General features: G+C 41.1%; 2 protein-coding genes across 2 annotated transcripts; both read left to right on the top strand.

Moving 5' to 3' along the window:
* The first annotated feature begins 8,900 nt into the window (after positions 1 to 8,900).
* On the top strand, positions 8,901 to 12,464 carry LOC308080843 (uncharacterized protein). Its single transcript, XM_080422872.1, has 4 exons — positions 8,901 to 9,436; positions 10,307 to 10,403; positions 10,510 to 10,644; positions 11,878 to 12,464. The coding sequence occupies exons 1-4, from the start codon at positions 8,933 to 8,935 to the stop codon at positions 12,144 to 12,146; spliced, it is 1,005 nt and encodes a 334-aa protein (XP_080278998.1). The 5' UTR covers positions 8,901 to 8,932; the 3' UTR covers positions 12,147 to 12,464.
* Positions 12,465 to 15,911: 3,447 nt separating this feature from the next.
* LOC308080358 (calcium homeostasis modulator protein 6-like) lies at positions 15,912 to 18,616 on the top strand. The gene is made up of 4 exons (XM_080422182.1): positions 15,912 to 16,594; positions 17,255 to 17,351; positions 17,461 to 17,595; positions 18,179 to 18,616. The coding sequence occupies exons 1-4, from the start codon at positions 16,091 to 16,093 to the stop codon at positions 18,445 to 18,447; spliced, it is 1,005 nt and encodes a 334-aa protein (XP_080278308.1). The 5' UTR covers positions 15,912 to 16,090; the 3' UTR covers positions 18,448 to 18,616.
* The last annotated feature ends 1,537 nt before the right edge of the window (positions 18,617 to 20,153 follow it).

Here is a 20,153-nt window from a genome sequence, read left to right as displayed (position 1 = left end):
GTGAGCTTGTACATCTGCTATTTTTGAATAGCCAACGCAAAAATCTAAAATGACACAGATGCTTTCCCGGTTTTAATGGGTTAAACCACTTAAACCCTATTTACTTTGTTGACTGGGGTCCTCCCAATGGTCTGTACTTACTTAGTTACCTTTTTTTCCCCTTCTATACCAAAATCTCTTCGCCGAAAATAGCCCATCTTCAAGCTCGTTGCGAGCTGTGTTGTGAGCTTGTAGATCTGCTATTTTTGTGGAATCTTCAACTATTATGCCATACTCAGAATAGGGACACGAGGGTTCGTCACGTGGTTATATATGTATATATTGTAATTTCCTCTCTGCGTCAGACAATGTATATTATACGCATGGTTGTCTCCATCAGCAGACTAGACGTGAATCCTAGATCTTGTGTGCACTGTCAGATATTTTTTTCTTTATTTATAATACTCTACAATTGTTTATTTTATTATTATTTTGCACTGTTATATGCAGTACAGTGGTTATTAATCATTGTTAATAATTCAGCGTGTAGGCAATTTAATGTGACATTCTTTGAGACGCACACCTTTATGGATTTTTATTTTTTTTATGTTAGAGCACTTTATAGAGTTTGTTTTTTTGTCATAGAGTCATGTTGAAAGAGCGCCAATATTATATTTTGTATGAGTTTGGACGAACACACTGGAAGAAGCTTGACTTAAATTTTGGAAGGAAAATAGTTGTTGACTTGAAAGGATTGACGGGAGGGAAATGTGAAAAGAATGTGTTATAGATAATACAGCTTATTGTCTTGTGTGTGTCTTATGTAACAAGCAATTTGATTGTAGATTGTAGATTTAGCAATCGGCAATCTACAGTACACTACCAAAAGTATAATGGGACAGTTACAGAGCCTGAGGTCTGATACCGATCCTGGACTGGAGAGTCCTGGACTGCCAATTACAAAAAGTGCAACATTTTCAAATCAATTTTAAAAACTCAAGTTTCTGTGTAAGAGCAATTAACTTTTTAGCAAAAACATTATCAAATTCAACTTTTTGATAGATACAAATAAACAAACACGTCTCACTGCTATTTTTGAAAACCTTTGAAAGAGTATAAGACTTTGGCTCCATAAGTACCCATGACATGACGTTAAAACAGTCAGGCCGACATATCGGTTGGGCTCTAATTCTAACCAAATTGAGACGTATTCCTATTGTTATTTTTGACCATTCTTCAATAAATCAGGCTGAGCTAGATGTTGCAACCTAGAATGGGACCTAGAATTATTCAATTGGCAGAAAATCCTAGTTTTCAGCAGTTTTGATGGTGGCACAGTGAGTGAGTTGAATGTTGGAGTGTTGGAATGTTTTTTCTTAGCCTAACATTTGTCACTGTATCACTGCTGTAGTGTAAGCCAACACATTTGAAAGTTGGGTGTTCAGCTTTCTCGAGATTACTATGCTTTTGTATCGCAGACTACTGTTCCGGAGATTTTCCTGTGTTTTCGTTTACACCCAAGAATTGCTGGAGATTTGCAAAGGGAATCTTAACAGGATCCGTAAACCCTGATGAGACTCTTATAAACTACGGTAGGCCATGTCGTCTTTGAAAAGCAGGAAGAAACTACGCTAAATTTCGGTTTCACGACGATTAGCATTCACCTGCTTGTCCCATGTTTGCAGTATTATGTCCCAAGCACATTTTATGTCACAACGGTAAGCTTGCATTTGGGAGATTGTAAGCGACAATGAAAGCCAGCACTTGCATTGTTTACTGTGTGTGTACAGTGGGGGGTGGGGAGTGTTTTTTCTTTTTTTTGCTATGTTGACGATATTCTTCCATATGATGTGTTATTGGTTTGTACTGTTTGGACAGTTATTTATTAAATGATCTAGCCATCCCCCGTTGAAGTGCCCAAATGACAACATTACAGAGTACAACAAAGGCATGAGGAGGTCTTTATCTATCTGAACATCACTTATGTACAATGCAGGGTTGGGATCCATTTACTTGTCAGTGAATTGAATACAAAGGGAAAAATGTAACCGTCTCTCTGTGTGTTTATTTTATTATTATTTGAAAGGATTGCATTGATTGTGATTGACACAACGACCTCATTGCTCAGCTGATGCCAACAATAAGCCACTCTGTCCTACTTATTTGCCTGGTCCCAACCCCCCCCCCCCCTCTCATTGAGTGTCCATACTGGGCTCAGAGTGCACCCATTTTGGGCGCGGATGCACCCAAAGAATCTGTCCTGTGCAACTAAAACATTTCATTGGTCGCACCATTGCACCATACATTTAGCAGATCTGTCTGTCTGTGTGTGTATGTGTGGGTGCACATACAGTACATTAAATGCATGTGTGCACACTGACAGGGTTTCATAGAATTATGTCTGGGTGAAGTATTTATTCAGGCCCTTTTCCTTCTATATGGGTTGAACCCATATACATGCCCATGTATGGTAAGACAAGCAGAGTGGGTGGAGGATGAAGCAGTCCATGAGAACATGCAGCACAGTGGGTGTCTCCAGTCTCTGAGAGGTGGGAAATGGGTTTATGGGTTTATTGCGCTCAATGTGTTATGTTGTCATGTCATATCTTTTATTCATCCTTTTATTTCAGTGGTTTTCAACCCTTTTCATATCAAGGTCCATTATTTATTTGGCATTTGTGCCACGGACCACCGTTTTATGAGATTTAGACTCAGACCCAAGACTTCGAATATTTTGTTGTCGTTGGATACGATCTTGTCCACAATTCCATGCTGTGTTGATGTGGTGCCATTAGGAGAGATAACAGGCAAACGTTGATCAAAATAAATAACAATTCTTGAATTAAGTAATGCAGATGTTTAACAATAATTTGACTCTTGAGAGCGTAAAATTAAACCAATGGACCTGTAAGGGTCCATTTGGTTTCATTTTACACTCTCAAGAGTTTGGTTCCATTTGTAAACAGTAAAAAACAAATTGCCTTTCTTTCACATCTTGAGAATGAAACAACCCAAGGAAAAAGTAGTTAGGAATCAGCAGGAGTACTTCTACTGGACCTAAAGCATTCCTGCAGGTTAAGACATTAGCCTTAAAACAGGATTATTCCTTCTCACCAACTTCAAAATAGACACACTTTCACATGGTTTACATTGAACACATTATACAACTAGAAAATGTGCTCCTCGGAGCACAGGTCTCCGCCAGGTCAGGAAGTTGTAATAGAGGTTGTGTTGTCACAGTACGTCCTGCGAAGCTTAGCCAATGGTGCCGGAAATTAGGTGTTCACAGACGGAGGGACACACACACGGACGGACGGAGGGTAAAACATACTCTCCACCATGCCTTCGGCCTGGCGGAGACAATTACATCAGCCTTACATAATCAACATAAATCAATTACCTAACTCACCTGACCCCCCACCGCGTACTTGGGTTGATCCAGTGACATCACTGATGATGTCACAGTGTATAAATACAGGAAGTGGTTTGTGTTTTTCCCCCAATTTTCTTTTGAGCACATGAAATCTTTGGTAAGCATCATCCAAAAAAGATTAAACTTATCTAATCCATAACACAGCCAATAATTTGTTTTAAATTTGTAAGCAATGGTACTGTTACAATGGGGGACAAATGGTGTGTTCTCACCCACAGTGGGAGAGAGCAAAGTATGACCCACTTTGTGTTACAAGACCTGCCCAATAAGATACTTCATGAAGTGCTGTTATGATATATCTTAGTCTTGACCTGTTAGGCTTGACCTTTATGTTTGACCAGTACATACATGGGCAATATCAGAATCCTGATATATTATTGATTTCAGCTGTTACAATTCCAAACATGCAAACATGACCCGCTTTAATTACTTATGTCTATATTAGTAGCTTAATGACTAGTATTAAAATTCTATTGTCTTTTCTATGTCCAATGTTTTTGTATTTAAGTTCATAAAGTTAAGTATAACTAAATGCATTTGAAATTTAAAAAAGATATACTTTTCAGGATTCCAATAAAAAAATAGCCAAAATAGCAGATCTACAAGCTCAAAACACGTCGCACTGCGATGCGTTTTGAGCTTGTAGATCGGCTATTTTTGCTACTTTTGTGTGACATAGAATGGCCCGACTGTATATGCAATGTGGCCCCCTGGAGTGAGTGTGGAAATATAGTGGCTCTCTCCATCATCAAAGTTTCCCACCCCTGGACCAGTACATGTAGTTAGACAGTTGCATCGTGTCATTTGGAGTGTCCTGATAAAGCAGTGACCATGCATGGGGTCACAAGTATATCGGTATGTTATACACAGATTTGATTACCTTATTAATCCCACAGGGTAAACTCAGCTTTCAGCTTCACTCAGTTGATGGCTGCTGAGATGGTTATGATGAGTTATGGGTTCGACACATAGACCGGGGCCAGGATGGCGAACCGGTGATCTGATTACCAGACAGCCACTCTACCCACTAAGCTAAGTCCATTGTCAGTACCATCCATTGTCAGTACCATTGGTACTATTGGATGAGAGTGAATCGGTACATGTACTGGTCAAACAGATAAAGGCCATATTGCCATATTGATCTACCACCCAAAGACTTGGGTTTTGTCTCCAGCAGTGTTTTAAAATCTTCTTTCCTTTTGTCATTGTTGTCTGCAGGTAGAGAGCATGGGGGGCATTATCAGCTTAGGAAACACGGCGATCAAACGGGTGGTCACGGACCTCTCCGGAGTGAGCGGCTTTTTCGTCATCATGGGCATCGTTTTCCTTTGTGACTCGCAAATGGACATGGAGTACAGGTGCAGCTGCGCGAACAAATCCGCGAACCTCTGGTACTGTTGGAGCGTCATGATCCTCCCCGCCATCCTGTTCCTGTTCCTCGTGCTCGGGATCAACAAGCATTTCCAGAGGAGTTTGCATTTCACCTCCACAAACTGCTTCCGCAAGAACTCCCTGTTTAAGTGTCACTTCCTCACGACGCTCATGGGACTGCTGAACAGGGCTTGTTTCGCAGCGCTGGCATGGGTTGTGGTGTTGCTGATCCATGGAGAGTGGTACCTCTGTTGTTCGTACAGCCTGCCCAAAGAGCAGTCATATCTCCCGTGTAAAGATAAAAGCCAACTCAGTGATGACGAGAGAGATGTCGTCTCTCAGTTGAAGAACACGTCAACGGTGAGCTGTCAGAAATCCTAGACAATCACTTGGAAGTCTTAGTACAGTAGTGTTGCATTGTTGGCATTAAAGGAGCATTTCATCGATACTGCATTGATTGTTCCAAATTTGACAAGTCTTTTAGTTTATTAATTATTTTTATATAAGACAATTCTGTTTTGATTCTCTTTTCACTTTTTTTTTACTTGTTTGAATTTCTCATCAAACAAAAAATATTTGAACGTGGATTGAACGTTTTATTGAGATTTTATTTTAAATCTGTAACCCCATGTCCAGTCAATTAAACGTGTTCTGCCCACTTTTACCACAAACGCAAACAGTCGTACAAACCATCTCCCCCGCAGCTTCCTTGTTGTGTCCTGATGGCTGCACCGCATGACTGACACAGCCAAGGCAAACAGGCCTGGTGGGGATTTGCACTCTGAGGAGCGCACTTTTCTAGTTTTAACATGTGTGAAATGATAATGTGAGCTGAGGATTAGAAAAATGTATGCCTGTACAGTAGCTACTGTACGGTATCATGCGGAAAAGTGATAATAAATGTTTTTATAACTACTGTCCTCTTTTGTGTCAAACTACAGACTATTGGCCTGCTGATACTCACCTCGGTTGTTCTTCTGGTGTCCATCCTGAGTGCAGTCTCTCAGTGCTGTAGATCTCTGTGCCCAGCACTCTGTGGTAAGTCTCTCGCTCTGTATCTCTCTCACTCTGTCTTTGTCTCTCTCTGTGTTTGTTTTGTTAAAATAAGTGTTAAATACCTCTGTATTCTAGTTATCATTGCCATGGAATGATTAATCAGTAACGGCGGTTTCCTCTGCCCTCCAGACGATGCATTTTCAGTTCAGGATACCAAAGAGAACTCATAAACGAGTGAAATTAGAAGTGATGACACAAATGAATTAGCAGACAAACCTGGAATTGGAACACTTTACAATTTTAAGCTGATAAATGGGTACTCTTTCCTGATTGGTAGAAATTGCAGACCCACCTGAAAATGTATTCCCTGTTTGTTTAAGAGCTGGAGAGATGGGGATACTCTATTGCAATGAGTACTATTGCATATAGTGCTTTAACCTTTTTAACAAAAACAAAAAAGGTTTGTTTTAACCAAAAGATATCACTTAACCCTCCCTTCAACATCTATCTAAAGCGTTCCTAAATGCATGCGTGTACCTCTCTGGCTGCAGGTCCGACGGGCTGTTACCGAAACCATTTCAAACGCAGCCTCTTAGAAAAAACTCACCAACAGATCAAGTCAGGCCTGGAGACAGCCGCCGACCAGTATGTCACGGCCAAGTTGTTCAACGACCCCAGACTGAAAGGTAATACCGGAGAACAAGGACCCCCAAAATTGATATGCATGTGGCCGCGGACCCCCACTTGAAAATATGTTGTGCCAGGGACCCCCGGAAGCAAAGATTTGTTAAAAATGTTCGCCTTTAAAAAAAAAAAGATTTAAAGATTTGCACACATTATCAAGATTTTTCAAAAATAGGCAAAGTATAAAATATGGATAAAGGGGTTAAAATGATCGTGAAGCTTTATTAACTCATTTAGCTGGGGACCCCCTGGTATCTCCCTAAGGACCCTTGGAGGACCCCACTTTAGGACTTTTTGGGACCCCACTTTGAAAACCAATGCTTTACTCTAACCAGTGGGGACACTCTGCAGCGAGGGGGCCAATAGCAGGACTTTTACAGTAGACTCTCTGTCTTCTCGTCTTGTGTTTATGTAGCCTATAGATTGGGTTAAAGATGCTTCTCTTTTTAATTCAAAGGCATATATATAAGTGGTTCTGAAGGTGGGGTCCAGGGACCCTCAGGGTTTGTTGAGGGTCCTCAACCTTTACAGGTCTGTATACAAATGGGGTCCATTTGGTTCCATTTGTATACTCAGAGTTATGGGGGTCCTCGAAATTAAAAGGTTTGAGAACCACCACTGGCATATCATCTCTGTCGGGTGGAAAAACCTCATATGTCCCAAACTGTTACTTTTCAGGATTCAAATAAAAAAATGGCAAAAGCAGCAGATCTACAAGTTACGAGTTTGTGGATCTGCTAATTTCGATGCTTTTATGTGACGCTAATAGTATGATCAAGTTCGGCCGTTTGATTTACGAAAAAACTAAAAGTTAGTATGGAGATAGGAGGTTTCTGCCCGACAGCAACGATATGCAGGTGTGTACAAACTCCATACTCGCATACGTGTTCCTCACATGTTGTTGTCCCCATAGATACAGTATAGAAACCGAGATACCTCATTGGCCGCTGCAGTTCATTGGAGCGACCTGTATCGCCATATTTGGAGAAGGCAAGCTTCCTGACTACTGGCCAATCACAGCGCGTCTTTTCCGGGACTTGTCAGAATCTAGTTGTATAAAGATATCCCGTTATATTTTTATACGACTATATTCTGCCAAGTCCCGGAAAAGATGCACTGTGATTGGCCAGTAGTCAGGCAGTGTGCCTCTCCAAATATGGCGGCCGCGATACAGACGCCCCAGAGTCGGAGGAGGTGTCTACCCTTTTATTATATGTCTATGGTTGTCCCCACACAGTGCTTCAGTGTACCACAGGGGACCAGGAGGAGGCGGATCATGCAGCCTTACTAGGTACTGACTTCATGACCAAAGAAAACCAAGTAACACAGGTCGGATCCTTGCAATGGACAGCCATCTCCAACTTCGCTTTTGAAGTTATAGATGATCTGCCCGGCGAAGACCAAGCGTCACCGTATCGGCACTACACACCCCTGCATGTTTGAATACTGTAGCAGAAGAGCAAAACAAAAGATTTTGAGTATTATTGAATACTGGGGCTGTCTCCCAATGCCTCCTGGCTCTAATGTAAAATCAATCATACACCCCCATAGAAATAATGAATAGAGAGGTCTTTATCATCGGTGTATGAAACAGCAATTTAATCATTTGAAGTTTGCAATTTGTTCATGAATGAATAAATGTGTGGTTTGCATACATGCCTCTCTCTGCCATCTTGGAAGTGCACATATATTATCATCTTTGTGTTGGCTCAAGTTTCAGTTGAAAATAAAATATTATCCACCATTTTGAATTGTTGTGCTTTCCTACATTGTGCAGTCTATCCTATGATGTGCAGTCTTGCATGCCTTCAACGGCAAGTAAAAAAAAATTAGATTCAGTCTCAAAACCATTTCCCAACTAGTTATGAAATGGAACCAACTACCCTTAATAGTGCTCAGAGAGGTTATGTCCAAGCAAATATCCCCAATGCTGGATCGATGTTGTGTGCCCTTTCATGGCTTAGGATCGAAACCACAGGGAGATTAGTGGGAATAAAGAGCTAGCTGTGGGTGATAAAATGGAATGGCAGCAAGCCCCATTATGTTTGCCTCAAATTTACCCTACGTTTCAGGTACCCTTATCTTGAAAGGCTTGTTTTAAGTGTTCCTATATGTTGAAATACAAAATATTTTAGGGTACCCCTTATCCTTTAGGGTACCCATGATCCTTTGATACTCCATGGTTACATTAATACTGGTCCTGTATGTACAGTATGACTATGCAATTGTGGCACCGTATTTGCATTTACATTATTTTGCCAGAAACAAGTCTCAAAAAGAGAAAACGGCCCTGCAGTTGAGGGTGTGTTATCTTAGCTTGTGGTGGCCCGATTATAGACAAACAGGAAATAACAGTGACGTGAAGGTGCAGAGAGCATCCTGAGAATAAAGGAGGAAGTTGAGCCGTACATGGGGAGGTAGAACCAGAGACCTTACTTTCTTTGACATTATTGTCTGCAAGTGGACACCATGGGTAACTTTCTCAGCATGGGAAATACAGCAATGGCACGAATGGTCACCGACCTCTCGGGAGTGAGCGGCTTTTTCATTCTCATGGGTTTTGTTTTTCTTTTGCACTCTCAAATTCGGATGGAGTACCGATGCAGCTGTGCGAACAAAGCCGCCAACCTCTGGTACTGTTGGACCATCATGATCCTCCCCGCTGTCCTCATCCTTTTCTTAGTCCTGGCGATCAACAAGCGTTTCCAGAGGAGTTTGGATTTCACCTCCAGATACTGCTGCCGCGCGAACTCCCGGTCCAAGTGTCACTTCCTCTCGGCACTCACCGCGCTGCTGAACAGGGCTTGCTTTGCAGCGCTGGTGTGGGTGGTGGTGTTGCTGATCGATGGAGACTGGTACCTCTGTTGTTCATACAGCCTGCCCAAAGAACAGTCACATCTCCCATGTAAAGATAAGAGCAAACTCAGCGATGAGGATAAAGATGTCATCTTTCAGATGAAGAACACCTCTACGGTAAGCTATTACGCACTAGTAAAGTACTAGCAATATATAATATAATATACGTACATCTTTAGTTTAAGTAATTTGTTCAATTTTGTATAGTATATAGGGGAAGACCATGTTTTGCACACTTTTGTGCATTTCTCAGCATCAGAACATTATAAAAGAGTTATTTCAACATGGATTGAAATGTTTATTGAGTAAAAACTAGTAGGTTTCTATCCATAGCTTATAGTAGATATAATGTCGATTAAGTATAAGTATCTCTGACACATTGTGACAACCAGCCCTATTGCTGGCTTCATTGTCACAAGGCATAAGTTCATTGCCACTATATGTTTTAAAATGTTCTTTCATGAATATATTTGTTTCTTTTGTTTCATGCTTTGTCAAGTTAATTTAAAAATATGTGAAATCATGCTGTGATGAGCTGAGGATTACCACTCAAACGCCCAAGTAGTGCAGTTACAGTACATAGATAATTATAGGCCCTCATGGTGGAAAAAATACATGACAAAAAGGCAACGCTAGTTTGGCCATACATACATACATACACGTAGGCCTATAATCTAGGAAAACTCTTATTATTATTTATTTTTTACTTAATTAGTCTTTCTCCAATATATTCCAACATTCCAATTTTAAGACAACAACCCATCACAAAATGAGTCCAACCAGACTTCTGGTGGGAGGGGGGGGGGGGGGGTTGCAAGCTTGTGTGTAGAGACATGATGCCTGTAGCCTGGAATCCAGACTCACAGACATTCACCTTTTGGTTTGAGTGAAAAGACCCAAAAGATGAACGTAGCATGTCCGTCTGGATTCCAAGCTACCATGCAGTAAAGTGATAACTAACACTGTCCTGTGATTCTCAAACTACAGGGTATTGGGCTGATGATACTGACTTCAATTATTTGTCTGGTGTTCATCCTGAGTGCAGTCACTCACCGCTGTAGATATGTGTGCCCAACAATCTGTGGTAAGTGTAAGATCGATCTATCGATCTATCTATCTATCTATCTACAAATATTCCTAAAATATACTGAAATATATTCATACATACTGTACGTGTGCTCTGGCTGCAGGCCAAATGGACTCTTACAGAAACAAATTCAAAGACAGCCTCTTGGAAGAAACTCACCAACAGATCAAGTCAAGCCTGAAGACAGCCGCTGACAAGTATGTCACAGCCAAGCTGTTCAAGGACCCCAAGATGAAAGGTAATCCCAAAGAGCAAGGGTTTTACTCTCTAACCAGTAAGAACACAAAGTCATCATTCAAATAAGTTCTGTTCACTTGTCTAAAAAGCAACTAGCTTGCAAACTACAATGCAACCTCCCCTGAATGAACATGTGCATTTAGCTTACAGTGGTTCTCAAATTGTTCATGTTTTTTTTCTGAAAATATTTTGTGCCAGGGACCCCCAGAAGAGAGGATTTGTGTTGCAAATGCAAAATGTTCAAAAGAATTTCAAGATTTTTCAAAAATGTTCAAAAATAGCAGATCTACAAGCTCGCAGCACAGTGACGCGCTGTGAGCTTGTATATCTGCTATTTTTGAATAGCCAACTTATAAATGGATAAAGTTGTTAACTACTTTTGCTAAAAAAAAAGTCATAATCAAGGTCCTTTATTTTATTTAACTTTAAGGCCTTTGCTGCTGTTTACAGTATATGTTAATCCTTCAGTGAATATACTATACCCCCATCACCACTAGAGCACAGGGCTATGCGGATGCCAATAGCAGTCAGTTCAAACTGCTTCGTTTTGAACTGACTATAATATTGGGGGTAATGTTCAGCACGTCAGCTCGGGTCCACAAGCAAGGCTTTTAGACTCTTTATGTCTTTTTCTGTAGACCAGAGGTCTTCAACACCCCTAGGGGGTCCTCAGAGTTACTACAGGGGGTCCGCCGAATCTTTGTGTGATTTTTACATTAACCACTTCAACCAAGCATCCCTATTCTGAGGAGAACTTTAGCCAAAAATAGCAGATCTACAAGCACACAACGCCTCGAGGCGTTGTGCGCTTGTAGATCTGCTATTTTAGGCAAAGTGGTTTGGTATAGGGGGAAAAAAGAGTGAAAGTACAGAGTGAAAGGTCAGGTTTACTAAGTATTGTTTAAGTGCCTGGTTAAATGTCTGGAAATACACATTAACATGAATCCAACATGATAGTGTTGTGAAACATGTCTACGAAGCTGCCTATGAAATCTATAAAAACAAAAAAAAATTATACAATATATAATGGTGGTCCCTGCTTTCTCTCTCTCTCAGCCAAGGGGTCCTTGGCCTGAAAAACGTCGAAGACCCCTGCTGTACACTATATAGATTGAGTTGAAGATGCTTCTATTTTTAGTTCAAAGGCACATACATACTGTAGATGTGTGCACACTCACATGAGCATGGGGCCCATACTATACGTGTTCCTCACATGTTCATATTCCACACACAGCGCTCCAGTGGACCCCAGGGGACCACAAGGAGGTGGGGAACACATCCACAGGAGATGCCGCCATCATGGCTGCAGAAAAGGTGGAGACGCTGGATGAGGTGATAGCGCAGGTCAGATCCGTGGAGTGGGCAGCCATCTCCGACTTCACTTTTGAAATCATAGACGATCTGCCCGGCGATGTCGTCGACAACGGAGAAACGCGGTCACAGTATCGGCGCTTCATATCAGTTGATATAACCCCTGCAGATGTTTCAGGACAAGAGGAATAGGGCATAGCATGACCCGGAAAAAAACAAGCGTGTTGCTTATTTTCTGTATGGGGACCACGGATGGAAATGAGCATTCTTGCTAAATCCGGCGTATTTACATTGTAATGTATGTGTGGTGTTCATTAATATGTGCTGTCCCTCCCAAATTAGTACAAATAAATCAAATAAAACATTTGATTCTGTGTCAAAACATATTTGAATATTTAATTATTGACACAGAATCAAATGTTTTATGGTCATGATTCACCAGGACCCAGAAACCAAGACTTTGAGGAGTTGTTCATCCTGATGCCTCTCTGCTCCAATATAAAATCAACCATGAACCCCCATAGCAATGAATGATAGAGAGGTCTTTATCACAGGAATTAACTTCACTAGGACATGTCTGGTAGTAATTAGTAGTTTGTTATTTGTTCATGAATGAATGGTGATTTACAGACATGACTCTCTCTTTCTCTCACAGGTATTGTGCAAGTCCACAAATATTGTCTTTGTATTGGCTCTGCATAAACACGACAGTTTTATTTTAAATGAAATATTATCCACTAATTGAAATGATGTGCTTTCGATGCACTGTGTGTGCAGTCTGTCCTATTGTGTGCATGCCTTCAACAGTGGGTTCAAAAGCAAAAGAGAAAACCTTTCATAAAAGATTTAAATAAACTTGAAACAAACAGTGGGTTGTAATAATTGCAAGTTAACGGTGATTTGGAAATCTCTGAACCGTTTCCAGCTGGTTATGAAATGTTCTCTTGAACAAGGTAACCAACCACCATGGTTCCATGTGCTCAGAAACTTTTGGTTGATTGACATCTTTATTGACAAATGTGCATAATATATGCATAAACAAATACTAATTGATGTACAAGCCAAGGTCCCCAACACTGGATCAACATTGTGTGCCCTTTCCTGGCCTAGGGTTAGGGTTAGGGTTGAACGCAGCACATGTGTCTGTCCACTCAGCCCCTCCATCTCTTTATCTTCTCTTTCTCTCTCAACATGGAAGAGAGACATTCTGGAACTGACAAGTTGTTGTTTCCCCAACTAACCTCCTGAGGTCGTCATATAAGCCAGTAACTGGTGTCACCACCACCTCCTGCTACAGTAGCACCAGTGTTCAGGAAGAGATCTCTAAGCTTGGAACTTGGAAAAACGATTCTATTTTCCCCAAATCCTCAAGTTAATTTTATTGATTTATTGTACTGTTGTTGTTTTTGTTCTCCTTTTTTCCCCTTTCTTTTCTGTGTTGTGCATTTCTTTCATGTTGATGTGTGCTGGTTGATTACCTGATATGTTTTATAAGATTGTCAATAAAAAAAAATTAACTGTATTCAGGATGCAGTCAAAATGTAAACGATATGAAGTAGTATTGTACGGCACACAGCACATAATTACAGTATAGTATATACATACATAATGCAACATTATACATCGATGGCCAGACGGCCCAACGTCAGCTTGGTGTGTGTAAGGGCCTTTAATCAACCAATTCCAGTATCAGACGGAGCTATAATCAACGCAAGTCACACAAAACTATCAAAAGTAGCAGATCTGCAAGCTTGAAATGTGGCGTGTAGCGACGCGTTTTGAGCTTGTAGATCTGCTACTTTTCAAAGCTTTGAATTTGAATCCTGAAAAGTAGCAGTTTTGGACGTGAGGTTTCCACCCGACAGAGACCATATACAAGTGCATGTGTCTGACATGTTTCTTGGGTTGACATCAATCCTAACAGTATCACATTCTACCTCTTACAGCCCTGGGTTAGGCCACCTGTCTTGGCAGAGATATGCGCTCTGCGGAGCGCCCCTTTCTCGTTTGGCAATGTTTCGTGTGACAAAATTAAAGTGCTGACCGGTCTAGTGGTTGTGAAATTATAGGGCTCAGGTCCCCGCTTTATTCTTTATTATTATAAAAAAATAATTTGTGGACTGAAGTTGGTTTGCTTCCACAATCCATAATGATGCATTTTTACTAAATTAATTAGGCTACCACCACTGGCATATCATCTCTGTCGGGTGGAAAAACCTCATATGTCCCAAACTGTTTATTTTCAGGATTCAAATAAAAAAATGGCAAAAGCAGCAGATCTACAAGTTACGAGTTTGTGGATCTGCTAATTTTGATGCTTTTATGTGACGCTGTAGTATGATCAAGTTCGGCCGTTTAATATACGGAAAAACAAAAAGTTAGTATGGAGATAGGAGGTTTCTGCCCGACAGCAACGATATGCAGGTGTGTACAAACTCCATACTCGCATACGTGTTCCTCACATGTTGTTGTCCCCATAGATACAGTATAGAAACCTAGATACCTCATTGGCCGCTGCAGTTCATTGGAGCGACCTGTATCGCCATATTTGGAGAAGGCAAGCTCTTTTCCGGGACTTGTCAGAATCTAGTTGTATAAAGATATCCCGTTATATTTTTATACGACTATATTCTGCCAAGTCCAAGGAAAAGATGCACTGTGATTGGCCAGTAGTCAGGCAGTGTGCCTCTCCAAATATGGCGGCCGCGATACAGACGCCCCAGAGTCGGAGGAGGTGTCTACCCTTTTATTATATGTCTATGGTTGTCCCCACACAGTGCTTCAGTGTACCACAGGGGACCAGGAGGAGGCGGATCATGCAGCCTTACTAGGTACTGACTTCATGACCAAAGAAAACCAAGTAACACAAGTCGGATCCTTGCAATGGACAGCCATCTCCAACTTCGCTTTTGAAGTTATAGATGATCTGCCCGGTGAAGACCAAGCGTCACCGTATCGGCACTACACACCCCTGCATGTTTGAATACTGTAGCAGAAGAGCAAAACAAAAGATTTTGAGTATTATTGAATACTGGACTGTCTCCCAATAACTCCTGGCTCTAATGTAAAATCAATCATACACCCCCAAAGAAATAATGAATAGAGAGGTCTTTATCATCGGTGCATGAAACAGCAATTTAATCATTTGAAGTTTGCAATTTGTTCATGAATGAATAAATGTGTGGTTTGCATACATGCCTCCCTCTGCCATCTTGGAAGTGCACATATTATCATCTTTGTGTTGGCTCAAGTTTCAGTTGAAAATAAAATATTATCCACCATTTGAATTGTTGTGCTTTCCTACATTGTGCAGTCTATCCTATGATGTGCACTGCAGTCTTGCATGCCTTCAACAGCGAGTAAAAAAGAAAATGAGATTCAGTCTCGGAACCATTTCCCAACAAGTTATGAAATGTAATTGAGCAAGGCCTGCAAGGGAACCAACTACCCTTAATAGTGCTCAGAGAGGTCCAAGCAAATATCCCCAATGCTGGATCAATGTTGTGTGCCCTTTCATGGCTTAGGATCTAAACCACAGTGATATTAGTGGGATTAAAGCGCTAGCTGTGGGTGATAAAATGGAATGGCAGCAAGCCCCATTATGTTTGCCTCAAATTTACCCTATGTTTCAGGTATCCTTATCTTGACAGGCTTGTTTTAAGTGTTCCTATGTTGAAATACAAAATATTTACTTATCCTTTAGGGTACCCATGATCCTTGATACCCCATGTTAAATGCATCTTGTCCTGTATGAACAGTATGACCATGCAATTGTGGCACCTTATTTGCATTTAATAATATAATAAAGGGCCGTTTTTCTCTCAAAGAGAAAACGGCCCTGCAGTTGAGGGTGTGTTATCTTAGCTTGTGGTGGCCCGATTATAGACAAACAGGAAATAACAGTGACGAGAAGGTTGCAGAAAGCATCCTGAGTATAGAGGAGGAAGTTGAGCCACACATGGGGAGGTAGAACCAGAGACACTTGCAGGCCGGCTCATTCTGTGATTTTGACACACAATATAGTCACTAAAAAGACTTCATGAAATAGCCTACAGGTGATTTATTTTGTGTGTGTGTGCAGCACTAGTGTTTTAAAACTTTACTTTCTTTGACGTTATTGTCTGCAAGTGGACACCATGGGTAGCTTTCTCAGCTTGGGAAATACAGCACTGGCACGAATGGTCACAGACCTCTCTGGAGCGAGCAGCTTTTTCATTCTCATTGGTTTTGTTTTTCTTTTGCACTCTCAAATTCGGATGGAGTACCGATGCAGCTGTGCGAACAAAACCGCCAACCTCTGGTACTGTTGGACCATCATGATCCTCCCCGCTGTCCTCGTCCTTTTCTTAGTCCTGGCGATCAACAAGCGTTTCCAGAGGAGTTTGGATTTCACCTCCAGATACTGCTGCCGCGCGAACTCCCGGTCCAAGTGTCACTTCCTCTCGGCGCTCTTCGGGCTGCTGAACAGGGCTTGCTTTGCAGCGCTGGTGTGGGTGGTGGTGTTGCTGATCGATGGAGACTGGTACCTCTGTTGTTCGTACAGCCTGCCCAAAGAACAGTCACATCTCCCATGTAAAGATAAGAGCAAACTCAACGATACAGAGAAAGATGTCATCTTTCAGATGAAGAACACCTCTACGGTAAGCTATTATGCACTAGTCATGAGTTCATTGCCACTATATATCTTTAAAAATGTTTTTAAATGTTTTTTCATGAAAATATTTGTTTCTTCTGTATCATGTTTTGTTTAGTTAGAGACAAGTTCATTTTAAAATATGTGAAATTATGCTGTGATGAGCTGAGGATTACCACTCAAACGCCCAAGTAGTGCAGTTACAGTACATAGATAATTATAGGACCTCATGGTGGAACAAATACATGACAAAAAGGCAACGCTAGTTTGGCCATACATACATACATACATACACGTACTGTAGGCCTATAATCTTGGAAAACTCTTAATTCTTTTTTTGTATTCTTTTTTTTTTTTTTTTTACTCAATTACACTTTTCCAATATATTCCAACGTTCCAATTTTAAGACAACAGCCCATCACAAAATGAGTCCAACCAGACTTCTGGTGGGGGGAGGGGGGGGGATTGCAGGCTTGTGTATAGAGACATGATACCCGTAGCTATATAGCTACCATGCAGTTAGCCTGGAATTCAGACTAACCCGCTACATTCACCTTTTGGTTTGAGTGAAAAAAAGAAAAAGATGAACGTAGCATGTCCGTCTGGATTCCAAGCTACCATGCAGCAAAGTGATAACTAACACTGTCCTGTGACTGTCAAACTACAGGGTATTGGGCTGATGATACTGACTTCAATTATTTGTCTGGTGTTCATCCTGAATGCAGTCACTCACCGCTGTAGATATGTGTGCCCAACAATCTGTGGTAAGTGTAAGATCGATCTATCGATCTATCTATCTACAAATATTCCTAAATATTCCTAAATATACTGAAATATATTCATACATACTGTACATGTGTGCTCTGGCTGCAGCCCCAATGGACTCGTACAGAAACAAATTCAAAGACAGCCTCTTGGAAGAAACTCAACAACAGATCGAGTCAAGCCTGAAGACAGCCGCTGACAAGTATGTCACAGCCAAGCTGTTCAAGGACCCCAAGATGAAAGGTAATCCCAAAGAGCAAGGGTTTTACTCTCTAACCAGTAAGAACACAAAGTCATCATTCAAATAAGTTCCGTTCACTTGTCTAATGATAGACGTTCACTTGTCTGATGATAAATAGCATATCTACAAGCGCACAACGCCTCGCGCTGCGAGGCGTTGTGCGCTTGTAGATATGCTATTTTAGGCAAAGTGGTTTGGTATAGGGGGGGAAAAGAGTGAAAGTACAGAGTGAAAGGTCAGGTTTACTAAGTATTGTTTAAGTGCCTGGTTAAATGTCTGGAAATACACATTAACATGAATCCAACATGATAGTGTTGTGAAACATGTCTACGAAGCCGCCTATGAAATCTATTTAAAAAAAAAAAATGTATACAATATATAATGGGGGTCCCTGCTTTCTCTCTCTCTCAGCCAAGGGGTCCTTGGCCTGAAAAACGTCGAAGACCCCTGCTGTAGACTATATAGATTGAGTTGAAGATGCTTCTATTTTTAGTTCAAAGGGACATACTGTAGATGTGTGCACACTCACATGAGCATGGGGCCCATACTATACGTGTTCCTCACATGTACATGTTCCACACACAGCGCTCCAGTGGACCCCAGGGGACCACAAGGAGGCGGGGAACACATCCACAGGAGATGCCGCCATCATGGCTGCAGAAAAGGTGGAGACGCTGGATGAGGTGATAGCGCAGGTCAGATCCGTGGAGTGGGCAGCCATCTCCGACTTCACTTTTGAAATCATAGACGATCTGCCCGGCGATGTCGTCGACAACGGAGAAACACGGTCACAGTATCGGCGCCTCATATCAGTTGATACAAACCCTGCAGATGTATCAGGACAAGAGGAATAGGGCATAGCATGACCCGGAAAAAAACAAGCGTGTTGCTTGTTTTCTGTATGGGGACCACGGATGGAAATGAGCATTCTTGCTAAATCCGGCGTATTTACATTGCAATGTATGTGTGGTGTTCATTAATATGTGCTGTCCCTCCCAAATAAACGTACAAATAAATAAAATAAAACATTTGATTGTGTGTCAAAACATATGGCTGGATGGCTTGGTTCCAGGCTTAAAATGATTTATATAAATATTAGTGGAAATCTCTATGGGAAAAAGTAGAGCAGAAGACCAAGACTTTGAGAATGTTTGGCTTAAACAGTAAATAATGTTTTCATGTGTTCATCCTGATGCCTCTCGGCTCCAATATAAAATCAACCATGAACCCCCATAGCAATGAATGGATAGAGAGGTCCTTATCACAGGAATTAACTTCACTAGGTCTAGGATGTCTGGTAGTAATTAGTAGTTTGTTATTTGTTCATGAATGAATGATGATTTGCAGACATGCCTCTCTCTTTCTCTCACAGGTATTGTGCAAGTCCACAAATATCGTCTTTGTGTTGGCTCTGCATAAACGTGACAGTTATATTTGAAATGAAATTTTATCCACTAATTGAAATGATGTGCTTTCGATGCACTATGTGTGCAGTCTGTCCTATTGTGTGCATGCCTTCAACAGCGGGTTCAAAAGAAAAAGAGAAAACCTTTCATAAAAGATTTGAGTAAACTTGAAACAAACAGTGGGTTGTAATAATTGCAACGGTGATTTGGAAATCTCTGAACCGTTTTCCAACTGGTTATGAAATGTTCTCTTGAGCAAGGTAACCAACCACCATGGTTCCATGTGCTCAGAAACTTTTGGTTGATTGACATCTTTATTGACAAATGTGCATAATATATGCATAAACAAATACTTACTGATGTACAAGCCAAGATCCCCAACACTGGATCAACATTGTGTGCCCTTTCCTGGCCTAGGGTTAGGGTTAGGGTTGAACGCAGCACATGTGTCTCATTCTGGAACTGACAAGTTGTTGTTTCCCCAACTAACCTCCTGAGGTCGTCATATAAGCCAGTAACTGGTGTCACCACCACCTCCTGCTACAGTAGCACCAGTGTTCAGGATAAGATCTCTAAGCTTGGAACTTGGATAAACAACTCTATTTTCCCCAAATCCTCAAGTTTATTGTACTGTTGTTGTTTTTGTTCTCCGTTTTTGACCTTTCTTTTCTGTGTTGTCCATTTCTTTCATGTTGATGAGTGCTGGTTGATTACCTGATATTTTTGTATATACGATTGTCAATAAAAAATAAACTGTATTCAGGATGCAGTCAAGATGTAAACAATATGAAGTAGTATTGTACGGCACACAGCACATAATTACAGTATATACATACATAATGCAACATTATACATCGATGGCCAGACGGCCCAACGTCAGCTTGGTGTGTGTAAGGGCCTTTAATCAACCAATTCCAGTATCAGACGGAGCTATAATCAACGCAATCCTGCCATGATGACCGTGTCCATGACATACGCATACTGTACCCAGTCATTTTACCCACACTATATATTAGCTATATTGTCGCTGTCGGGCAGAAACCTCTTATCTCCATATTTTAACTTTTTGTGTTTTTTTCGTAAACTAATTCCCTACTTGATCATACTACAGCGTCACACAAAACTATCAAAAGTAGCAGATCTGCAAGCTCGAA

Source organism: Gymnoscopelus braueri (genome assembly GCF_963280865.1).
Source record: "Gymnoscopelus braueri genome assembly, chromosome: 24".
NCBI classification, from domain to species: domain Eukaryota; kingdom Metazoa; phylum Chordata; class Actinopteri; order Myctophiformes; family Myctophidae; genus Gymnoscopelus; species Gymnoscopelus braueri.
Note: the sequence above shows the minus strand (reverse complement) of the source record. Positions and strands in the feature narration are given on the sequence as shown.